At 61.7% G+C, this 20,219-nt stretch overlaps 1 protein-coding gene across 5 annotated transcripts in view; it reads right to left on the reverse strand.

Moving 5' to 3' along the window:
* Positions 1-20,219, reverse strand: part of CBFA2T3 (CBFA2/RUNX1 translocation partner 3) — a 77,765-nt gene that overhangs the window by 2,251 nt on the left and 55,295 nt on the right. For 2 of the 5 annotated variants that reach the window (XM_018061866.1, XM_018061871.1), the window contains exons 2-11: positions 18,621-18,767; positions 15,612-15,689; positions 11,083-11,324; positions 10,899-10,988; positions 6,520-6,701; positions 5,682-5,905; positions 3,049-3,134; positions 2,293-2,491; positions 1,777-1,845; positions 1,339-1,529 (exon numbers count right to left, since the gene is read on the reverse strand). In XM_018061866.1, coding sequence (XP_017917355.1) covers positions 1,339-1,529; positions 1,777-1,845; positions 2,293-2,491; positions 3,049-3,134; positions 5,682-5,905; positions 6,520-6,701; positions 10,899-10,988; positions 11,083-11,324; positions 15,612-15,689; positions 18,621-18,767 — 1,508 coding nt within the window. Of the gene's footprint in view, positions 1-1,338; positions 1,530-1,776; positions 1,846-2,292; positions 2,492-3,048; positions 3,135-5,681; positions 5,906-6,519; positions 6,702-10,898; positions 10,989-11,082; positions 11,325-14,611; positions 14,756-15,611; positions 15,690-18,620; positions 18,768-20,219 lie in introns of those variants that run through there. The other 3 variants (XM_018061869.1, XM_018061868.1, XM_018061870.1) reach the window with 3 other exon arrangements.

The raw sequence follows: 20,219 nt of genomic DNA on the forward strand, positions 1-20,219 counted from the left end.
TGGGCTCGTTCCCTGTTTCCCCCGAGCACCCACCCAGCTACAGACCAGGCACACGCTCCAAACACACCAGCTCAAACCCAGCCAAGGCATCACTGAGCAAGAAGAGAAAAAAACTCAACGCTCCCAGGCTCACAGGTGACCCTCTGCAGACATGGCCCCTTGGCTGGGCCACTCTTGGGGGACAGGCTCCCACCACCCCAACCCACCCCAGACAGGTTCATGGTGTGCCATGGCCCCTTCCAAAGGGAATCTTTCAGGAATCCCTCCTGGCACTGCCAGGGCTTTGATACCAGAATATCACAGCCTGGGCAGAGTAAAGGGGTGGTGAGTGCCCACAGCTGCTGAAGTCCTTTCCCTACCACTGGGCCTCTGCTCCTTTTCTTTGGAACAAGCAATGACCCCAGCCACCCACGTGAGCAGAAGGTGGGCACGGATTCTACCTTCAAAAGGCCAGAGGCAGCAGCATGGGCTGTGGGGTGGGGAAGCCAAGCCGTCCTAGGAGGAAGGACCACGTGCCCAGGTAGCCTCCCAAGCCTCCTCCTGGCCACCCTCTGCAGGTGTGCCCCCAGCTCCCGCCCTCGCTGCTCCCTGCATTCCTGCCAGCTCACTCCCTCCAGGACTTCCCGGATGGACGACCATGCTTATGGGCTTCCCTGACACCCACCATCCCCCCCATGCATGTCCATGGCCTGAAGCAGCACAGGCCATCCTCCTGCGTCCCCACTCCCTTGGCCCCTCAGACCGTCAGGTCTGTCTGCTCCAGCTGAGAGCGCAGTGGAAAAGAGATGCACATGGGCACCACCTGACCGGGAGTCATCTCCTCATTCCTTCTCAGGGCCGGCCCAGCACAGACAGGCCCAGGGGATTTTGGAGAAGTACCCTCCTTGAAGAGAGTCCAGGGGCCCCTGAAACGGGCCGCACCCTCCTCTTCACCTCTCTGCCTTCCGAGCCATTCTCAGACAAAGAGAGAATGTACTTGGTCACCCAGGGTTCCCACCCGCCCCTCTGGACCAGTCCAGCTCCCAGACATACAGGAGCCAGGACGGTGACTCGTGCACCCTTCTGCTTTCAGGGGTCAGAGAGATCGTGGGCTTTGGTGTCAGCCAGCCTGGGTTTGAACAACAGTCCTGCCACTTCCTGGGGAGTGACCTGGGGTGAGCCAGACATTCTCTGGAGGCCTCAGTTTCCACATCTGTACAATGGGGACACCCACAGGATCCAGCTCACCAGGCCACGTGGGGTCAAGAGGCCCTGGGGTTGCACAAGGTCATATGGCTGGGAGGTGGTGGACCTGGGGTGGCGCCCCGGACTAGGAGCAGGGGTGGGGGGCGACCCTACCTCGCTGGAGTCCTCCTGCTGGTTGACCACAGTGAGGGCGTCCTCGGATGCCTGCCGCCGCGCCTCGGCCAGGGCCCGCTCCATCTTGGCACGCTCTGTGCTGATGAGCTCGTGGGCCTTGCGCTCAGCGTCAGACACGGCTTTCTGCAGCTCTGACATTGCCTGCCGCTTCACCTCGTTCACCGCCTCCTCTGAAAAGGACACCTCTGGCTGTTTGTCTGGTGCGCCAGCCCAGCTGGGTCTCCCCTGCCCACAACCCCGGAGCGGGCAGGCAGGCATGGTTGTGAGGGAATCTCCAAAGCCTGCCCTCTACTGTGTGCAGAGTGCCACGCCCTAGAGGGTGGAGAGTGGGTCAGCAGGCCTGGGAAGGCCCTGCTGGGTCCCTCCAGCATACGGGGAGGGTGGGAGAGTCTGGGGCTCCAGGCCATCCCCACTCACCTGCCTTCCTCCAGATCTCCTCGGGCATGTAGCCAGACAGGGTCCGAGGCATGAAGTCCCGGTGGACATCTGAAACACAGGGGCACCAGCGTCATACACAAGACAGGGCCATGCCCGGTTGGGCCCTGGGGGCAGGGTGTGGGAGTGATCTTGGGGGTCCCTGAGGTACACATGGGGGAAACCCTGTCTCTGCAGCTGGTGGAGGGGGGAACAGGGCAATGTCATGAAGGGAGATTGTCGGGAGCAATGGGCCTTGGATTTGATTGGGAGCTGGGCCGAGATGGCCTCTCTCAGGTTCCATGGTCATCAGGCCCCTGGGGGCCTCCCAGTGCCAAGCCCCTGTCCCATTGGAACCAAGAATTGGGCATCCCTGCAGGTCAGGCAGTGTCTGTGCAGCAGAAGACCCTTCTTTTTCAGGTGTGGCGATTTGGGTGCAATTTCCCTGCAGGGCCATGATCAGTGATGGCCTGGCCCCTGGTTCCCCTGCATCAGCCCCACACGTGCCCCCCAGCTCACCTAGTTGAGCACCCTCTGTGCCCACAGAGCTGCTGAGGGGCCGGGCGGTCTGCCCAGGGCCCTTCTTGCCGTCCTCTGCTGCGTCGCTGCAGCGCCGGATCCAGTGGTTGAGCTCCTCGCGGTCGGCCTCCTGGCAGCGGCGCAGCACGGTCAGTGACCGCCGCGTCTTCTCGGCCATGTCCATGATACAGTTCAGGAGCTGTGGGCACCCACAGTGGGTGAGCCGCACACAGAGGAGGACAGCGGGGACACTGTCCCACACTCCGGCCGGGTCCACCCGACCATGTGACCTGCCCACGGCTCTTGAGGCATTGGCTGGAAAACCACTTTCTGCTGCTGTGAAAGATCCCTGAACACCTGGACAAGGACTGGGGAGGCACCCAGGGCGCCCACTGGTGGGGAGACTGTCCAGGACCCAGAGCTGGAGCTCTCCTTGCAGCCCTGGAGTCGCAGTCTGCCCCGTGGAGCAGAGGGGTCAGCGCTGCTCTGGGGACCGCCCTTCTCTTGGGCTGCAGGCACAACCTGAAAATGGTGTCAAAGGGGACCAACCCTCATGGCCAAGGGACCTTCCTCAGGGAGACAGTCCATGGTGGCCCAGGGGGGAGTGTTCTGAGGGCTGGACAGGAGTGCAGGGGAAGCAGGGGCGTGGGCACAGGCCTGAGGGCGGGCACAGCGGCCTGTGCCTGCAGCCCCTGCAGGCTGGGCAGAGCGCCTGGAGTGGCTGCAGCACCCCGTGGCCTGAGCCTGGACACTCACGTTATTGAGGTGCTTCCACTCTTCCGCCCACTCGCGCTCCGTGAGCCTGTGGTCAATCACTTCCTCAGGCCTGGATCCGTGCATTGCTGAGGAGGGAGCAGACGCTCAGGCCCCGCCCCTGCTAATAAAGCCACGCCCCTACTCACGCCTCCACCCCAGGCCCCACCCACAGGCTGTGTCCTCCTAGGGAAAGTGGGGAGGTGAGGAAGGGAACCCAGGGCTCTGACCCTCTCTCTGCCCACCGCCCTGGGTGGGGTGGGTCAGGAACAGGCCTCTCCTCTACTCATGCTCGAGAGGAAGAAACCGGTGTCCCCATCCCTCGCTTTGACTACTCCGTCTCCTCCCCCAAATCCAGCCACTCTCTCTGCCCTCTGCTGCCAGAGAAGTGGCTGTGGGCCTCACTTAAGGGGCATCTCCACTGCTCAGGGTCTCCTTGTGGCTGCCTGGCTTCAACTCACACTTCACTGCTTTTTCTGAGCTAGCTGAACTCCTATGCACCCTCCAAGGCCCAGGTGGCAGGCTCCTTCCTCCTCAGCAGCCTTGGGCTTCCAGATTTCCTTAAGCTCTATATATCTCTGGTTGTTTAGTAATCACAGGTGCTTCCTTGTTTATTCTCAATCACCCAGCAGACTGTCAGTCCACAGGGCAGGGCTGGCAAGGCCTGTTCCCCTCCGTGGGTTGAGCCCCTGGGCTGAGCTCCCGGGCTGAGCTCCCGCTTGCTAAGAGGGGTGCATGGCTTAATCTGCTGGGCCTCAAATGAGCAGCTCCAGGTGTGGTTTCCTGGGAAACAGTGGGGCTTGGAAAAGTCAAAAGCCCTGGCACTCATTCCCCATGGGGCCTGGGCCCCTTGTCTTACCTGTGGCCTCAGTTTCCCAGCCTCCCTGCTTCCCTAGTGGGAGGGGAGAGTCCCTGGTGTGGATGGAGGAGGGCTCTGTACTTAGTGCTTTACCCATTCTTCCCTGCTTCATCCTCTGGGAGAGGAGATCCTGCTGTTATTTCCACTTTACAGATGAGGAGACTGAGGCTAGTTAAGGGGACATGTTGACCAAGGTCAAGCAAGGTCGACTGGCACTAGGGCTGTGCTCTTAGCCACTGGCTGGTACAGCTCCAGGGACTGAAACAATGGGATGCCCCCACCCCATAATCAGAAACAAAACAACCACGAGCTAAGAAATTCATGCCAGAAGGGCAGCATCTGGCGTTCTCACAGCTTCTCCTTTTATACTGCTTGAAATACAGAACACGATCACCCTTACTGTGACCCAGCATGCTCCATGCTTCCTGGGCTGGGGTCTACTTAGGCATTTCTTGGTCCCCAAACCCAAAATGCCTCCTCAAATTGCAGCTGAGGTGGGAGGTGGTAGCCACAGGCTGCTGTCCACCCACCGCCCTGCCCTGCTGCCCGTGGAGCTGGGGCCCGCGCCAACGCCCCAACCAAAATAGTGGCTGAGATCTGCCTGACAGCTGGCGTTTATTTTTGCGTTAGCAGAAGCGGATGGGAATTAGCACCTGCCTGACCCAGCCGTGGGGAGCCAGACGCTGTCACCTGCTGCCTGGGCCCAGGCCCTAGCAGCTCCTGTAGGGAGGAGGAGGGGAGACGGCCTGATAAGGGGCAAGGCCTCTGCTGACCCTACCTCCGGGCCCCTGGTTGGTGTCCTGGGCCTCTGTCTCAGGGGCAGCCTTTGCAGGCTGGTGTTATTCATCTCTGTGACCAGCACAGAGGAGGCTCAGAAGGCTGGTCATCGTTGCTAGAGACTTTGGGCATGTCCATTATCCCTCTGGGCCTCAGTCTGCCCATCTGTGATGTGGGCAGGCTAACATATCACACAGGTGTATCAGAACACATTGGGGGTGCCTCCTTCTGGAGCCCAGTAAAGCATACAGTGCCAACCAGACTTCCACCAAGAGCTGTCACCCTGCCACCAGCACAGCTGGGCCCTATGGCACCCATTCTGGACCCAGCCTCTATTAACCCCTCATGTCCCAAGGGCAGGGCTGCTCACAGACCAATCAGCAGAGAGGCTGCAGGTGTGCGGGGGTGGGGGGGCCGTGACCTGCCCAGGGGCACACCTAGGGAATCTCAGAGCTCAGAGGACCAGGCAGTCCTGCACCCAGGGGTGTGGCCCCAGTGCCCAGTCTCTCTCATCTCCTTCCTCTGCTCAGGGACCACCCCCTACAGATCTGGTATTTTGGTGTTGATGCCCGTCCCGTTAGAGGGCAGAACTGGCTGTGTGTGATCAGCAGTGCCTTCATGTTCCCTTGGGGCACCCAGGCCTAGGAGGCGAGGCCACAGCTCCTATGACTTGGGGGCCCCCAGATGCCAGGTGTTTCCTGGCTACCATGCACCCTGAGAGGCTCTAAGTCCCTGAGGACAGGTACCTCTGCAGCCATGGTGCCCCTCCCTCCATGGAGAGGGGTCTTCCCAGGCTTGGGGGATGTTGGGTTGCCCCCCAGGACGGAGTCTCGAAAGATGACTGTCCCTCAGGCTTCAGGGCGCAGTGCAGCTGGGGTGGGGCGCAGACCCTTCCTCTGCACCGTATTCTCATGTCCCTCCTTCCAGACAGACGTGTCCAGGCGGCGCCCGCCTGCAGGTACACACAGCCGCCCTGGCCGCCCCTGCCCACACCACTCACCCAGCTGCCGATGGCGTTCCCGCAGCTCCCGGGGGTCAAGGTGGCGGTAGGAGTCCCGGAAGTGGTGGGCCATGGCCATGTCCTCCAGGCGGTAGTGTGGGGGCGGTGGTGGGTGGGGCAGCCCGTTGCTGGGGCTGTAGCGCTGGGCGGGGCTCAGTGTGCACGGCCGTTTGCTGAGGTGGTCTGGGTGCAGTGGGTCCCGGTCTGACCCATTCTCTTTGGTCCTGGTCCAGAGAGCAGGTGGGGACAGTGGTCAAGGGACCACGAGCCACAGACCAAGGGGAGAGAGGGAGGCAGGGGCGTGGACAGAGTGAGTGGGCAGGAGACAGACCTGCCCGCTGGAGGCCTGGCGCCCCCTCTCCCCTCCTTCTCAGGGGTGCGGGCTCCTGGGACTTGGGAATCAGGGTGCCTGGGTCTTCTTGGAGAGAGCGGGAAGAGACAACCTTCCCTGGCAACAGGACACACACCCGCGCTGTGACCCAGCAGTGGGCGTCAGCCCAGGCACTTGGGGACCTCAGGCCATTGGACACTCAGGCACACCTACAGGGAACTCCTGCCAGGCAGACTCTCTCCTGCCTCCTCCCTTGTCCTCCAGGGGTGGGGTGAGGGGCCTCTGAGTCCTCAGGAGGCCTCGCCACGGCCGGACAGCATGGCTTCCCGGTGATCAGCCTGTGTAGTTAAGGCTGAACTTGACCAGCCCAGTGGCTGCGGCCACGGAACACAACACGGTTTCCACCTGCGTTCTCAGCTCTGGCACTGGGCGCCCTCTGAGCCTTGGCAGGATGGCAGCTCTCAGGAGTCAGAAGGGGAGGGTGCTGCCTGTTGCGCCCCTAGGTACCTGTCAGGGGTCCTCCTCTTGCCGTTGTCGTTAACCTCCAGCAGGAGCTCCGAGGAGTCGACAGGGGAAGAGGCGTCAGCATCCAGCAGGGCTTGCTCGTGCTGGGCCAGGTACTGTGCAGGGCTCTGCTTGGCAAGGCGGGCGCAATGCAGGAGCTCCCGCTGCAGCAGGGGCAGGTTAGCCTGCGGGGAGGGTGGGACCAGCTTGGATTGGCTGCTGGCTGAGGTCAGAGCACGAGGGTGCTCAGATGTGAGGCAGGAAGGCCAATGGCCAGCCTTGCTGTGTGACTTTGGGCAAGATGCACTACCTCTCTGGGCCTCGAATTCCTCTGCTACAGCTTGGGAATTAAGCCAAGACCATGCCCCCAGGCGATTTGGTTTTTTTTTTTTCCCCATCACTAAACTCCCTTCTGCTCTGGCATCAGGAGAAGGTGAGGAGGGCTCCTCCTCAGGACCCACTGCCTGTACCCGTGGAAGCAGGTCTTGGGTGAACCCCTCTCGGAAGAGGGGGTGAGGCTCAGAGCAGAGGGGCGGCCCCCAACTTGACTTGCACCATGGAGGAGCAAGACCCCAGCACGCGTGCCCCAGATGGCTGGCCCCTGCCTTCCCACTTCCTGTGGGTCCCCAGCCTGGCCTGGAATGAAGGCTCTGTGTGCCCACATCACTGAGCTGACATGTGGTCACCTCCCATGGGGTGGGGGGGTCCGGACACGACCACTTGGCTCCACATTTGTAGGTCAGGGCACCACAGCACAGGAGGGCGTGGTGTGTGTGGGGTGGGTACAAGATTCGAATGCAGATCTGGCCTGTGACAACCGGACGTGACCGCTGTGCCCTCCAACCTCCGCCCTCACCAGGCTCTGGGCCTGCCAGCTGGGCCGCAGGGGGCTCTGTGGTCTTCCCACAACCACCACTGGGTGAGGGGTGCAGGCTGGATGGGGGCCCAGCGGCAGGCCGCTGGGGACAGCCAGAGTTCTGAGTATTTGTAAATAAATGCAGTTCCTCAACTTTCTCATGGTGTTTCCAAGCTGCCTCGCGGCCCCACCCACCTCCGCCTCCTCAGCCCCCGCCTGCCATCCACCCGGATGGATCAAGCAGCCGATGCGTTTTTGTGAAGCAGCGCCGGCTGCCAGGCCTGTTTTTCTATTTGGATAGCTGAACAAGGGCCAGCCCGCCATCTGTTGAACACGTTAGGAGCATGAGCTGGGAAAGGAGGTCCCGGGAGATCGGAAGACGCCAAACCTCCTCCCTCCCGCTCCTCTCCCGGCACAGCAGGGCGGGGACAGCTTGGCTGGCGGCTGGCCACCCGCCACCCATGGAAACATCTGGATTCCTGGCCGGCTGGGGCCAGCTGGGAGCGGGGGCCCTGGGCAGAGGGCCGGCCGGGTGGGTGGCATCTCTCGGCTTCTGGAAAGCCCACCACACAGCCATGCCCAGTGTCAGGCTCAGGAGAGGATGCAGGGCTCCTGGGGCCCTGGGCTGGGGGAACAGGGACCCAAGGCCGGAAGAAATGGGTAGAGATTGGGGGGCCTCATGTCCCTCCAAGACAGCAGCCCGAGTGCTGTCTCCAGGACTCCGCACACCCGGGATGCCTCACCACTGAGATGTGAACCCTGCTCTGCCCCTTGATCAAAGGCTCCACCCCGCCCTCTTCCCAGAGGGGAACTCAGGCCAGAGGACGACGGTGTCAGTGGAGGAGGTGTCTCTCATGTAACGAGGGTTTATGATGTTTCCATCATCTCCACTGCACACAGCCTGCGTGAGTGGGGGCCCCGTGTCAGCCCACCCTGCTATGCTGTGTGACTGTGGGCAGGTCACTTAACTTCTCTGACTCCTGCCTCACCTGCAGCTGGAGCTGCAAGAAGCTGTGGCTCCTCCCATTCCTCGTGTGAGTTAAGTCCAGTCCCACCTGGGGAGGTGGGCAGTCACACCCCAAGGACCCGGGAGGGGACTGGGAAATGGGGGTTTCAGTTACCCAAGGGCAGAGCTGGTTGTGAGCCTGGTGGAGCAGATGCAGCTCCTGCCTCTTTCATGGGAGATGGCCCGGGGGACCACCATGCAGGTGCACCATGGTGGGCCTGGGGGGCCATCAATTCACTGGAAGGCACTGTCCGTGCTGCTCCCAGGTCACAGGCAGGAAAACGGAGTCCCCTCCCACAGCAGGCCGGCACACCCTGCAGGTTCCCCGCGGTGCTCTGCATTCTGAAGAGGCCAGTGTCCTACAGTGAATGGGGGCCAGGGGAGGGGCACTCCCCGGGCAGGGCTCTGGCTGGTGCCTTGTCCACAAGACCGGGGAACAGGCCTGATCTTCCCAGAAGCCCCACATCAGGCAGGAGAATGGACTCTGTCCCTGACAGCACCTTGGTCTAGGGCCCTGGGCAGGGCCATGGACATTCAGTGTGGCCAGCACGTCCCTCACCCCAGTTGCCCGCTACTGAGAGAGCAGTCAGGGCACTGGAGTCCTGACAGCTCCATGGCTGTGCTGCAGGCAGAGGGGACACCGAGGCAGGCAGTGCCAGGTTGGGTGTGTCCCTGAGAGGAGGCAGGGGGTGGCCGAGCTCAAGGGGCAGGGGGCTGCGGGCCTGGTTGGGTGAGAGCGGGGATGTGTCGTGTTTTCCGTGCTCCTGGATAAACGTGGGCAGCTGACACGGGGGGCGACATCTGCTGTAAATATCTGATCTGACAGAAGCAGGCACGCGGTGTCCCCAAAGATGGGGAGCGAGAAGTCAGCAGTAAGTTGAAAGGAGGAGCGGGAAGGGCTCCTGATGAATGCAAACGACTGCCAGATGGGGAAGTCTGGGCCCAGCTCAGCGTGAGCTCAGCAGGGTGTGGGCGGAGGGCAGGAAGGCGAGTGGAGGCAGCGGATGTGGGGGCGTGACGTGGGGTCCCCTCGGAGCAAGGTGCCAGCCTGGGGCACACCCTGTGCGGGCCCGGGGGCTTGGAGTCAATGGATCCTGGTACCCCTCCACCGGCGGGGGCCTCAGTTTCCCTGCCTGTTAACTGGGCACAGTGGCAGCATCTGTGCGGCCCCCTGAGGGCTCCTGGGGGCTCGGTGGGGGCAGCTGCAGAAGAGTCTTGCAGGGGACACCTGTCTGTGGAACCCCTGAAATCCCCAGATGAATGGAGCACATGTCAAATTCTTTGCCTGATCGCTTCCTGCCACCTTCCCAACAGGCCAAGAATGGCTCCCAAGTTCCAACCACAGACACGGAGGCACTCCATTAGTGGGACTCGCTGGGCTCAGGACCACAGGGGCTAAGTGGCAGGGTCAGAGCTTGAACCTGAGCACATCTGCTCTGGCCTGTCCCCTGGAAGGCAGGTCCCACTGGGGCACAGGGCACATGGAGGGATGAACCCACGGCTGTGAGCATCACTGTAGCCCAGGAAACAAGAGCCCGAGGCGGGGATGTCAGCCACACTCAGGGCGGACGCTTCCCAAGTGCGCTGTGGAACCTGACCTGGTGAGGTGAGAGAGCAGAGGCGCCTGTGGTCAAATATGTTTGGGGAGCACCTTGTCTCTACCTACTCTGGGAGATGTGCGGTCACAGGGGAGTGAAGGCCCTGAGAAGTCCTGCAGGGCAGACTTGGGTCTGATGCTGTCCGCACGTACACTCCTCCTGGTTTTGTGCAGAAGCTTTGCTTGGTGCTTTGTTCAATGCAGATTCTGACTCGGGGGGTCTGGGTGGGGGCCCGGAAGCATGCATTGCTCACACGCCCTGGTGTAGCTGCCACCAACCCAATATCAACTGCTCCTGCCGAGGCCCTGGTCCACTGTTCATCTTCCCTGATGACCACATCAGGTGGCTTCCCAACTGACACCCAGTTACCCATCTGTCTGCTCACTTACGAGCCCATGGTCTTTCCACTGTCCCAACCCCCTCACTCTGTTCCAGGCACAGGATCGCAACACAGCAGGCACACACACACACACACACACACACACACACACACACTCATCCCCCACCTCAGGGCCTTTGCAGGCCTACCCTTGCCTCAGGGCCTTTGCAGGCATTCTCCCTGCTGCCTGGAAGGTTCTGCTCCCCGCTCTCCTCCTTCATTGAAATGCCCCCTGCCCACAGCTCCACAGAATCTATGACAGGTCGGCTAGCACACAGCAGGTTCTCAGAACATAGCTGTCGAGAGGCTGAGTGTCCTGGCCACTAACCACAGGACTGGTCCTGGGAGCTGTGTGTCAGAGCCTGGAGTCAGGGGAGGACGGCTCCGGCCCAGCAGCAGATTTGAAGCAATCAGCTGACGGGTTAGCACTGCTCTCCCAGTGGGTGGGGGATTAGAGTTTTTAGGGTGGGGCTAATCTAAGCTGGCAGAGGACAGACTCAAGCCTCCTGGGGCCTCAGGGTGGGGAGGAGGTTTGGTCCCTACCTTCAGGAAAGGGATGACAAATGGCCGCAGTGGGAAGTTGGTGGCCTCCTGGAGCTTGGAGTGGAACTCCTCGATGGTCAGCGTGGAGTTCTGGGGAAGAAGATGCTTGACTTCAACCTGGGGAGGGGAGGGCAGAGGCCAAGGCTGGCCCGGCCTGGGGCCACCGCATCCCCACCTGACTCACCACGAGCCCCAGCACCAGCGTGCGCACGCGCTCCCCGATCTCCGGGGAGATGTCGCTGCCGAACTGCTGCAGGGTGGCCAGGAAGCGCTTGAGCTTGCTGAGCTGCCGGGCCCCGCAGGCTGGGGGCAGCTGCTGCGTGGATAGTGCGGCCGAGCATGAGGTGGCCGGGCCATTGCTGAAGCCGTTGGGCGTGGACGGGGCGCCTCCGATGGCTGTGGGCGAGTGGCTGCTGCCGTTCATCACTGCGGGGGGAGGGGGAGGATGCAGCACAGCGCCATGGGTTCCACAGACACTCTTTACATACATGCAGACTGCGGCTCCTGTGCAGGGAGGAGCCGAGCGTGGCCGCCCTCCAGCTGTGCCCCCACTCAGCTGCCCTTGGGCTTTGCTCTGGGCTGTGTAGTCAGGCCCTCCATACCCGGAGACACCCGGGCCCTCCCGCTGCCTGGCACCCATGCACGTCCTGTGAACAGGTGGAGGGGCTTCCCTTCCATTGGGATCTGCTGGCCCATCTTCTCATTCCCCCAAAGGTCAATGACCCTCACACCCGCCATGAGGGCCCCAGGCTGTGTCCCAGTTCCTACACAGGCCCCACTGCCTGCATGAGGGCCCCAGTGCCAGGCTGACGGGGCTCAGGGTGGGCCAGGGGAGCCCAGACCCCAGGACAAGCTGGGCTGGATGCTGGCAGGGGCTGCTGCATGGCAGACATGTGTGTCCTTGGGCCCTGCTGTGTGTGGAGGACAGGCCCGTGACCTGAGGGGTCTTAGATGAGTTTGTGCCCGGCCCCAGGAGTGAGTTCCAGGGTGACAGACACTGGGGTGCTGTGAAGTCGTCCTGGGGCAGGACCATAACCTCAGGGGAGCCTGTCCCCAGGGGCAGGGAGTCCTCTCGTGCCTGGCCACCTGCAACCTGCCTCCTGGCCTCAGAGCCTGCACAGAGGTCAGGGGTAGAGGGCTTCCAGGGTCCTTGATGACAGGGGAGGGGGCTCTGGACATGGACACCTCTGGGAGTCCCGTGGCACAGCCCATTAACTCAGCAGTCACTCACACCTCTGCAATCTGCTCTTTCAAGTTCTCACACTTGGCCTGTGTGTGCTTGCCCACCAGCTCCTCCCTACACGACCCGCCCCCTTACACATGCCCTTCATTCTCCATGCTCTCCCTCCCTTAGCATCTTTGCATGCACACTCATACAACATACCAAATACATATGCACTCATGCTCGTATACACATGGATACACGTACACACAACACACACACGTGCTTGCACACAGGCCTATATGCACCACACACATGCACACATGTACGTGCACGTGGACATAGTGCACACCCCACATGCACAAAGATGTATGTATGTTCACACACAGGCAGACAGACACCACAAGCATACACCCCCATACACACTTGCACACATATGTACACCTGTGTGTGCACATAGGCATGATGCAGTGCAGCCCCACAGCACACACTCATGCACACCCACACACATCACACACCTGTGCACACCTGCACAGTGAACACATGCATGTCAGCACGGTGCACACATGCATGCACCTGCACAGCACACACACACGCACCAACACGGTGCACACACATGCACCAACACAGTACATATGCACCCGCATGGTGCACACACGCATACATGCCCACAGAGTGCACACGTGTGCGTGCCTACACAGCACACGTATATGTGCACACGCATACCTCTCACTCGCTCTGCTGTGGTTCCCAGGCCTGGCCCTGCCCCCATCCCTGTCCCCACCCCTCCCCGGGCCTTGTCTGGCTGGGTCTGTGCAGAGGCCATGTGCTCACACCTTATGGCAGGGATTCTGGGGGTGCTCAGAGCCGCTGCTCTCTCAGGGCTGCATTTCTCTGAGGCTCCACCATCCCCTGGTGATGAGGGAGCAGGAACCCTTTCCTCCACAATTGGAACGTTGCCAGGCTGGGCTCTGGGAAGTGGCCCCTCCAGAACAACCACCTACAATCACTGTTTTGGCCACCTTAGACGGTGGGAGTGTCGGTTTGCCTCTCCAAACCATGCAGCCCTGCCATCCTGCCCTGGCTCTGGGGGTGACCTCTGCGGACTGTCTTGGCCTTGCCAGCCTGGAAGGGCGGGAGCACGTGAGGTGGGACCACACACCTGCCCCTCTGCCCTGGGCCTCGGCTCTCCCAGGGCTTGGATTACCGGAGGGTGTAATAGGTCCCGCTTACCGGCTCCATCCACCCCTGCAGGCCCAGGGGACACAGCTCCCGCTGTCTCTAGCCCCCTTGGGCTCTGGAACTGGCCCACCTTGTTAACCCTGAGTCTCCTGTCTGGTTGGCTCTGCCCACATCTCCAGCTTCCATGACCCCTTGCCTGCAGCAACACCTGCAAACACCCTCCTCCCCTCACTGAGCAGCAGGTCAAGGACCACCCCCCTAATCCACAGACGGTGGGCCTCACGGTCCCTGTGCCCTGAATGCAGCGTTTTAGGTTGCCTTTTGCCCCCAGGTGCCCCAGGACCATGCCGCTCCTCAGCGGCAGGCTGACATAGACCTGCCCCCCAAGTGCCCTGGTCAGGAGTGGACGTCCCAAACCAGCCCAGATGGGCTGTGGGGGTGAGACTTGGTCCTGGCCCCAGCTTCTTCATCTGCAAATGGCCCTTGGTCTGAGCCAGAGGTGGGGTCTTGGAGCCAGGAGGACAGTTCCTGGGCCCCTCTTTCTCATGCCCCTGCTTGTAGAACACAGGTCATCCTTCTCCCACCAGAAGGGGCTGGAAATGCTTGACCTGACTGCTTTCATGTGCTGGGTGATCGCTCATCCAGAACTGGCCCCCACTTGACAGACGTCTGGGAACCACTGACTGAAGGCCAGGGTCAGCACCAAAACAGACGTGCCCCCTGCGTGTCCTGAGGAGGGCCGGCTGCAGGCGGAGGGCCTGCTCTGCCCCTCGGCCCCATCTTCCACTTGGCCCTCGGCGCTGCTGCTCCCTCCCCTGGAGACGCAGTGTGGGTTGAACTCTGTTTGCCCCCGATGGGCTGGGGGACACTAGGAGCCCTTTCTAGACCCCCAGGTGACACCCTGGCTCGGGGACAACCCTGAGGACAATGTGCCGCATTCCGGGGACCCCTCTTGCCCAAGGAGAGGTAAGCTCCAGACACAGACAAGAAGGGCCCGTCCCTCAGCCTCTCCCGGGTGTGTCCCAGCATCCGGGGGCCAGGAGACCCCGCAGTTGTGCTACTTTTCTCTGTTGCTGCGGAGCTCCACTGATCCCTTGGTGGACACCAACACACACACACACACACACACACACACACACACACACACCCCGACTGGGATTGATGACAGCCACTGGCGGTCACCCAGACAGGCTGGAGGTGGCCTGCTGCATGGGGACCTCACCGCAGCAGGGCCTCCTGGTCAGTCGCAGCAGAGCTGGGCTGTCACTTGGGGTCTGGCCTTCCAGGGGCTTCAAAGACCTGTGGCTGGCCCTGCCACCTGGGCCCCCACCCGGCGGCCCCTGGCCCGGCCTCCCTGTGGCGCCCTTACCCGCTGGCCCTTGGTGCCTGGTCCTCCCGCGGCTGGCCTGCCCTCGCTCGCCGAGTTCCCTCCCGGGCTGCCGGGCAGTCTCAGCAGCTTGCTAAAGAGACGCCGAAAATAACCCCCGGCCACAAGTGCTTTCATTCCCACAACAGGTGTGTTACTAAGATAGACCACACGTGTCCCGGCCGAGGTTTTTGGGGGCATGGAGCAGCACCCCCACAGCTCCCCCAGGCCTGGAGCCTGGGCAGGGTGGGGGGGAGCTTAGGATGAGGCATCAAAAACAGCCCCTCCTGCCAGCCCCCTGCCCGGCCTCGGGCACCATCCTCCTGGCCACACAAAGCACCCAGGCCTGGTGCACCACAGCTCCATGGACGCACCGGGCCCCAGACGAGGCCACACACCTGGGCTTACATCGCTGTGCGTGCAGGCTGACACACTCCCAGCATCGCCCCGCAAGAGCCTCCCCTATGGCACCAGCTGCAGCCCAAGCACTGTGATGGGAATGTCCACTGGTGACCAATACCCGTGGAGCACCCTGCATGTGCCAGGGACTCCCATGATGTGACCAGCAGCACCCTGGGGCTCCACGCCATTGCCTCAGCGCTGGGCCCATGACTCCTTTGCTACAGGTGGGGTTCTGTGCCTGAGGACATAGTGCCTGGAAGGGTAAGAGTGGGGTCCGCCCTGGGAGAGGCTGCAGACTTGCTACTGGCATTCGACCATCCTGCAACTCTGGGACCCGCTGATTCGCCCAGTTCTGAGTCAGGGAGACAGGGGCTCAGAGAGGCCATCCGCCTGCCCAAGGTCACAGTGTGTGGGCGGCAGGGCGGGGTGTGACCCCGGTCTGTGGGCTGCACACCCCACTGCTCAGTCCTCCTGGCCTGCCCCTGCGCCCTTGCTCCCTAAGGGAGGCAGGCCTAGCACGGCAGATGAGGGGGCACAGACAGGGCGGTGAGCACTGGGCAAGGACCTCTGGGAGACCAGTGGTTTTTGTTATTTTACTTACAGAGACAGACCATAGACCATTTTAAGCAGCCATGAAAACGGCCATGGGGCAGAGACATCGCAGGCCCGTCCTCTCGATCTGTAAGCAAAATAAGAAAAACACGCTGTGAGGAAGGAGGCTGGGCTCCGGACCCTGCCCGGGGGTGGGGTGTCTGCAGCCAGCCCCTCCCCTGCCTCTCGACAGCGTTTTTGGGGTTGGGCCTCTGTCATCACCTAGGGCCAGTTCACTCCCTTCTCTGGGCCTCGGCTTCCTCGTCTGTGAAATGGGTGGGTCAGGGATCTCTTGGGGCCACTTTTGGTGGGAACTTCTGGGGCTCAACTGGAATTCTGGCTCCTCGTGGGCATGAGAGGACACCCTGGCTCTTAAACATCTGTTTCTGGAAGGTGCCTGGTGATCCCACTTGGTACCATCCTCAGGGACCTGGAGCCCAGGCTGAGGGGCTTGGGGTTTCCATCGACAAACAGGTTAATGGTGGTTCCAAAACAAAGGCCAGGTCTGAGCTGCCATGAAGGGTGAAAGCACCAAACAGGAAGAGAGGTTTGATTTGTCTGAGCTGAGGTCAGTGGACAAAAGCCACAAGGAGAAAAGCCATACCACCAAAAACAGAGAGTGTGCCCCCTGTCGCGGGGGGTAAGAGCAAGATGGAGTGTTTGCCCCTTAAGGGCCCTCCCAGGTGCAGAATAGCTCCTCACATCCCTCCCCAGAGTTCTCTTGGCACTCCTGCCACCTTCCTGTGGCCATGCCACAACTTCAACTCCAAAATAAATTTGTGCCCAGGGCAGTCACCAGGCAAGGAAAAACCACAGCCCTCAAGCTGTGGCTCCGTCAGTCCCTGGTCAGCTTGGCTTGCAAGTTGGTCCAGGGGCAGCAGGGGAGGTTCTTGGCAGGAATCCACGGGGAGTGCAGAGGATCCATCTACTCTGGGCACTACCAGCCAGGTGCACAGATGAGATGAGACGTTAACCTCATGTTAACACCCTGCTTTCAGGGAATTCTAAGGGTTAGGGAACAAACCTGAGGCCACCCCCGAGGCAGCCTGACACTCAGACAAAAGCTCACAGCAGCCAGAGGGAACTAGGTGTCGGCTTAGAGAAGAAAGACCCGTTCTCTCATAACCTCCATGTTCTGAACAGAGCCGGGACCCCGGCCAGAGGGGATGGACCCCACGCCACACACGGGCCTGCCACCACACATCTGTTCACCAGGCCCGGTGGCATCTGACCCCAGCCCCATCCACAACCTGGAACATCTGGTTCCCAGACCAGTGCCTTCCGGAACACGGGCTCCTGGACTAAGAAGAAAAGCAGGCCATGGAGCCACTCCCACGCGGATCGGAGACTCTGGCTCGGAGCCCCTGGCCAGACCCTCCAAAGGTCCACTGGCCTCTCCCTCTTGGAACCGGACAACAGAGTAGGGGCATCATCATCCCAGGGGGACCTGCTGCTGCCCCGTCAGGAAAATTCCTTTTTCCACCTCGGCTGCACGGACACCCTGGGCTGCACGGATGTGGGTGAAACTCAGCCAGGTTGGAGCCTCACCTCTCTACCAGTGAGGCTGGACGGGGCAGCTGTAGTCAGTGGACAGAGATCAGCCCGCCGTTCAGCCTGAGGTGAGGACTGACTTCCAGAGAAGAGGGAGGGGTGACCGGATGGCCAGAGTCCCCAGGTGAGAACAGTGAGTGAGCAAAGTCCGGTCACCTCTGGCCCCTCCTGTGTGGCCAGTGCAGGCCGGGCACCCAGGGGTGGACGGCAGGGCCCCGTCTTGAGGCAGGAGGCAAGTGTGGGGACACGGGCTCATCCCAGTGTCCATCACGTGTGGGGACCCCGGCTCAGACTGACCCTACTGGGGAGGGGTGCTGGAACTGTTTGTGCCAGACAGCCCTGGGTTCAGCTGGCCGCACCTGGGAGCAGGTGGCATTTTCCTGTTTACCAGCAGAGACCAGCATCCTGCAGCAAGGGACCCAGCTGGACCCCCTCCTCCAGATGGGGGCCACCGCCCAGCCACCGATGGCAGCACCAGCACCATTCACAACCAGGAACAGACGGAGCCAGGCCGGGGCCTGGGCTCTGGGAAGAGACATGGACCCCGGCTAGCGGGGTGGGGCCTGAGGAACCTGGGGGCGGCCATGGGCCACCAGGCTGAGGAACTGAGGTTCCTGCTCCAGAGAGGGGCTTCATCTGGGTCCAAAGCCTGGGGAAGGGAGCCCGTGTGGGGCTTTCTGACCTCTGAATGTGTGGGTGGGAAGGCATGTGGATCGCCCAGAAACACTTGGGACACATTGCTGAGCCCCTGGTCTTAGGAACAGGGAACACTGTCCCCCATACAAGCACAAGCTGGGGGTCTCCTTCCCAACTGCTCCGACTCAAAGGCCCAGGGTTTCAGGGGTGGCTGTGGACTCGACAAGCCCACCTATACCTGCTGTGTGCACCAAGATGCTCAACCATGGCCCAGTGTTAGTGAGGCACCACCTTGGGGTATGGTCTGCCTACCATGTTGCTGGCAGCTAAGGTCCTGCGGACCCAGTTCCCAGCCCACCCACACACCTGGCTCTCCAAGGCCAGAGATGCCTCCAATTGCCCCTTCAGGGGGTGCAGGCCAGACAGGATTCACCCACCTGCAAGTAGTCTGCTGACCACGGAGAAGTCCTCGTCCCTCTCTGAGCTCCAGTATAGCAGCCAACCTTGATGGAAGGCTCACTGTGTGCCCACCCCGCTGAGAACTATTAACCCACTCATCCTCACAGCAGCTCCGTGAGGCACGGCCATGGCCAGCCCTGCTTTCCCAGTGAGAAACACCAGGCCCAGAGAGGTTAAGAACTTTGCCCAAAGCCATACAGCTACCAAGTAGAAGAGCTGGGGTCTGAATCATAATGAGATCCTCCCTCTCAAAGGCCCAACGAGGAGGCATTTACAGGTCCAGGTGAAAGGTCGCACCTCAAATGACTCGAGGGATCCCCCAGAGGTGATTCACCCCACTGCTCCCTTGAGACCCAGCCCTGGGGTTACTCACTTGTGTGGGGCGTGAAGGAGGGGTGTCGTGTGGCCCCTTGGGATGCAGCAGGCGGTGGGGGCGGCATGCTGGGGGGCGTGGCCCGGGGCTGCGTCTTCACCTCAGCCGGGGAGTCGGGCATCGCGGTGGCCTTCTCCTTCCTGTCTGCTGTGGGTGCCACCGGGGGTGCGGGAGGGGAGAAAGAGACAGAGAGCAGGTGAGTCAGGCAGAGGGGTAGAGGGGTTGGCACAGCCCAGGCCCACCTGGTTCCTGGGCGAGGCCTCGAGCAGCTGGCGCTGCAGGGCACAGCTTCAAGAACCTGGGCAGCTAGAACAGGCTGGGGTTCTCATTGTGGGGGTGGCTATGGGGAGCTTGGGTTTTCTCAACTGCAGACCAGGGAGTCAGGGGGCACCCCCTGAGGCTGTGGTGCCCCCACTTCCTCAATTAGAAGCTCCTGGAGGGCCTGTGTGGACGCCCTCCCCACCCCCATTTCTGATTTTGCAGGTGCGGGGCCAGGCTGAGACTCTGCATTCCTAATAGGATCCCAGGGGAAGCCCCCTCTCAGAGACACCCTAGCATTATCCATCCTAGAGCAGAGGCTAAAAGGCACGTCTGGGGGTCTTTCCCAGGGAGAAGACTGGGAGGTGGGAACCTGTATTTTCACCGTTTCCTGGCCCAGGCAACCCCTGGGACCAGCCAGGCCAAGGACACATTCGATTTCAGGCCATTCTAGGCCTGGCCATCCAAGCGTGGTCCACATAGCAGCAGGTCCTGCCCCAGACGCTGTGTCAAAGATTCCACAGAATCCCGCTGTGTCAAAGATTCTGATGCTCTGCTAGGAGTCAGCGGTGTGGAGATAGGGTGGAAACAGGAAGGAGAGACCGTGGCCTGACATGCCCCCGAGCCCCTGGGCCCACAGAGCAGGCCCTGGGAAAAGGCCTCTGGGAGACTGACCGTCCAGACGAACCCGAGGCAGCAGCTGCCTAGGTATTCTCAGCTGGGGGAGGGGCCGAGCCTTTGGGCCGCCCCCCACCCCTACCCGCCCTGGCCCCAGCTCAGCATCAGCCAGCATCAGGCGACCACAGAGACCTGGGAAGGCGGCTGGGACTACAGGTGGGCCTCCCCACCCATTACAAACTGGCGCAGCCTGTGCTGCCCGCCCCTCACCCCCGCCACTGCCCATCCTGCTAACCCTGATGGGGTCTCACGGGGGCCAGGGGCTGGGCTTGACACCTGTCAACCCATTCACTTCTTCTCCTCCTCCTCCCAGGGGCCCCATGTGATCTGGGCCGCCCGCCTCCACGGACAGTGACAGCGACAATAAAATGTTTGTGTCCCAGACTGAGCAGCCCTCCTTCATTGCCCCCACATCCTCCATACTGGAAGGAGACGCCCGCAGCACCCCGGGGCCCCTGGGGTGGGAGCAGAAAGCCCTCTCCTCACTGGCCCCACGGAGGGGGAAGCAGCCGGTCACCGGCGGCCACCAGGCCGCACAGCACCTGCTGTGCCCTCAGCTGTCCCCCCCCGCCAGGCGCCCTGCCCCCCGCCGCCGCCTGTCAAGAGCTGATGGCCGGGCACACGTGCGCTGCAGCTGTGCGGGCCTGTCAACACCATGCCTGG

Source organism: Capra hircus, chromosome 18 (genome assembly GCF_001704415.2).
Source record: "Capra hircus breed San Clemente chromosome 18, ASM170441v1, whole genome shotgun sequence".
Lineage (NCBI taxonomy): Eukaryota > Metazoa > Chordata > Mammalia > Artiodactyla > Bovidae > Capra > Capra hircus.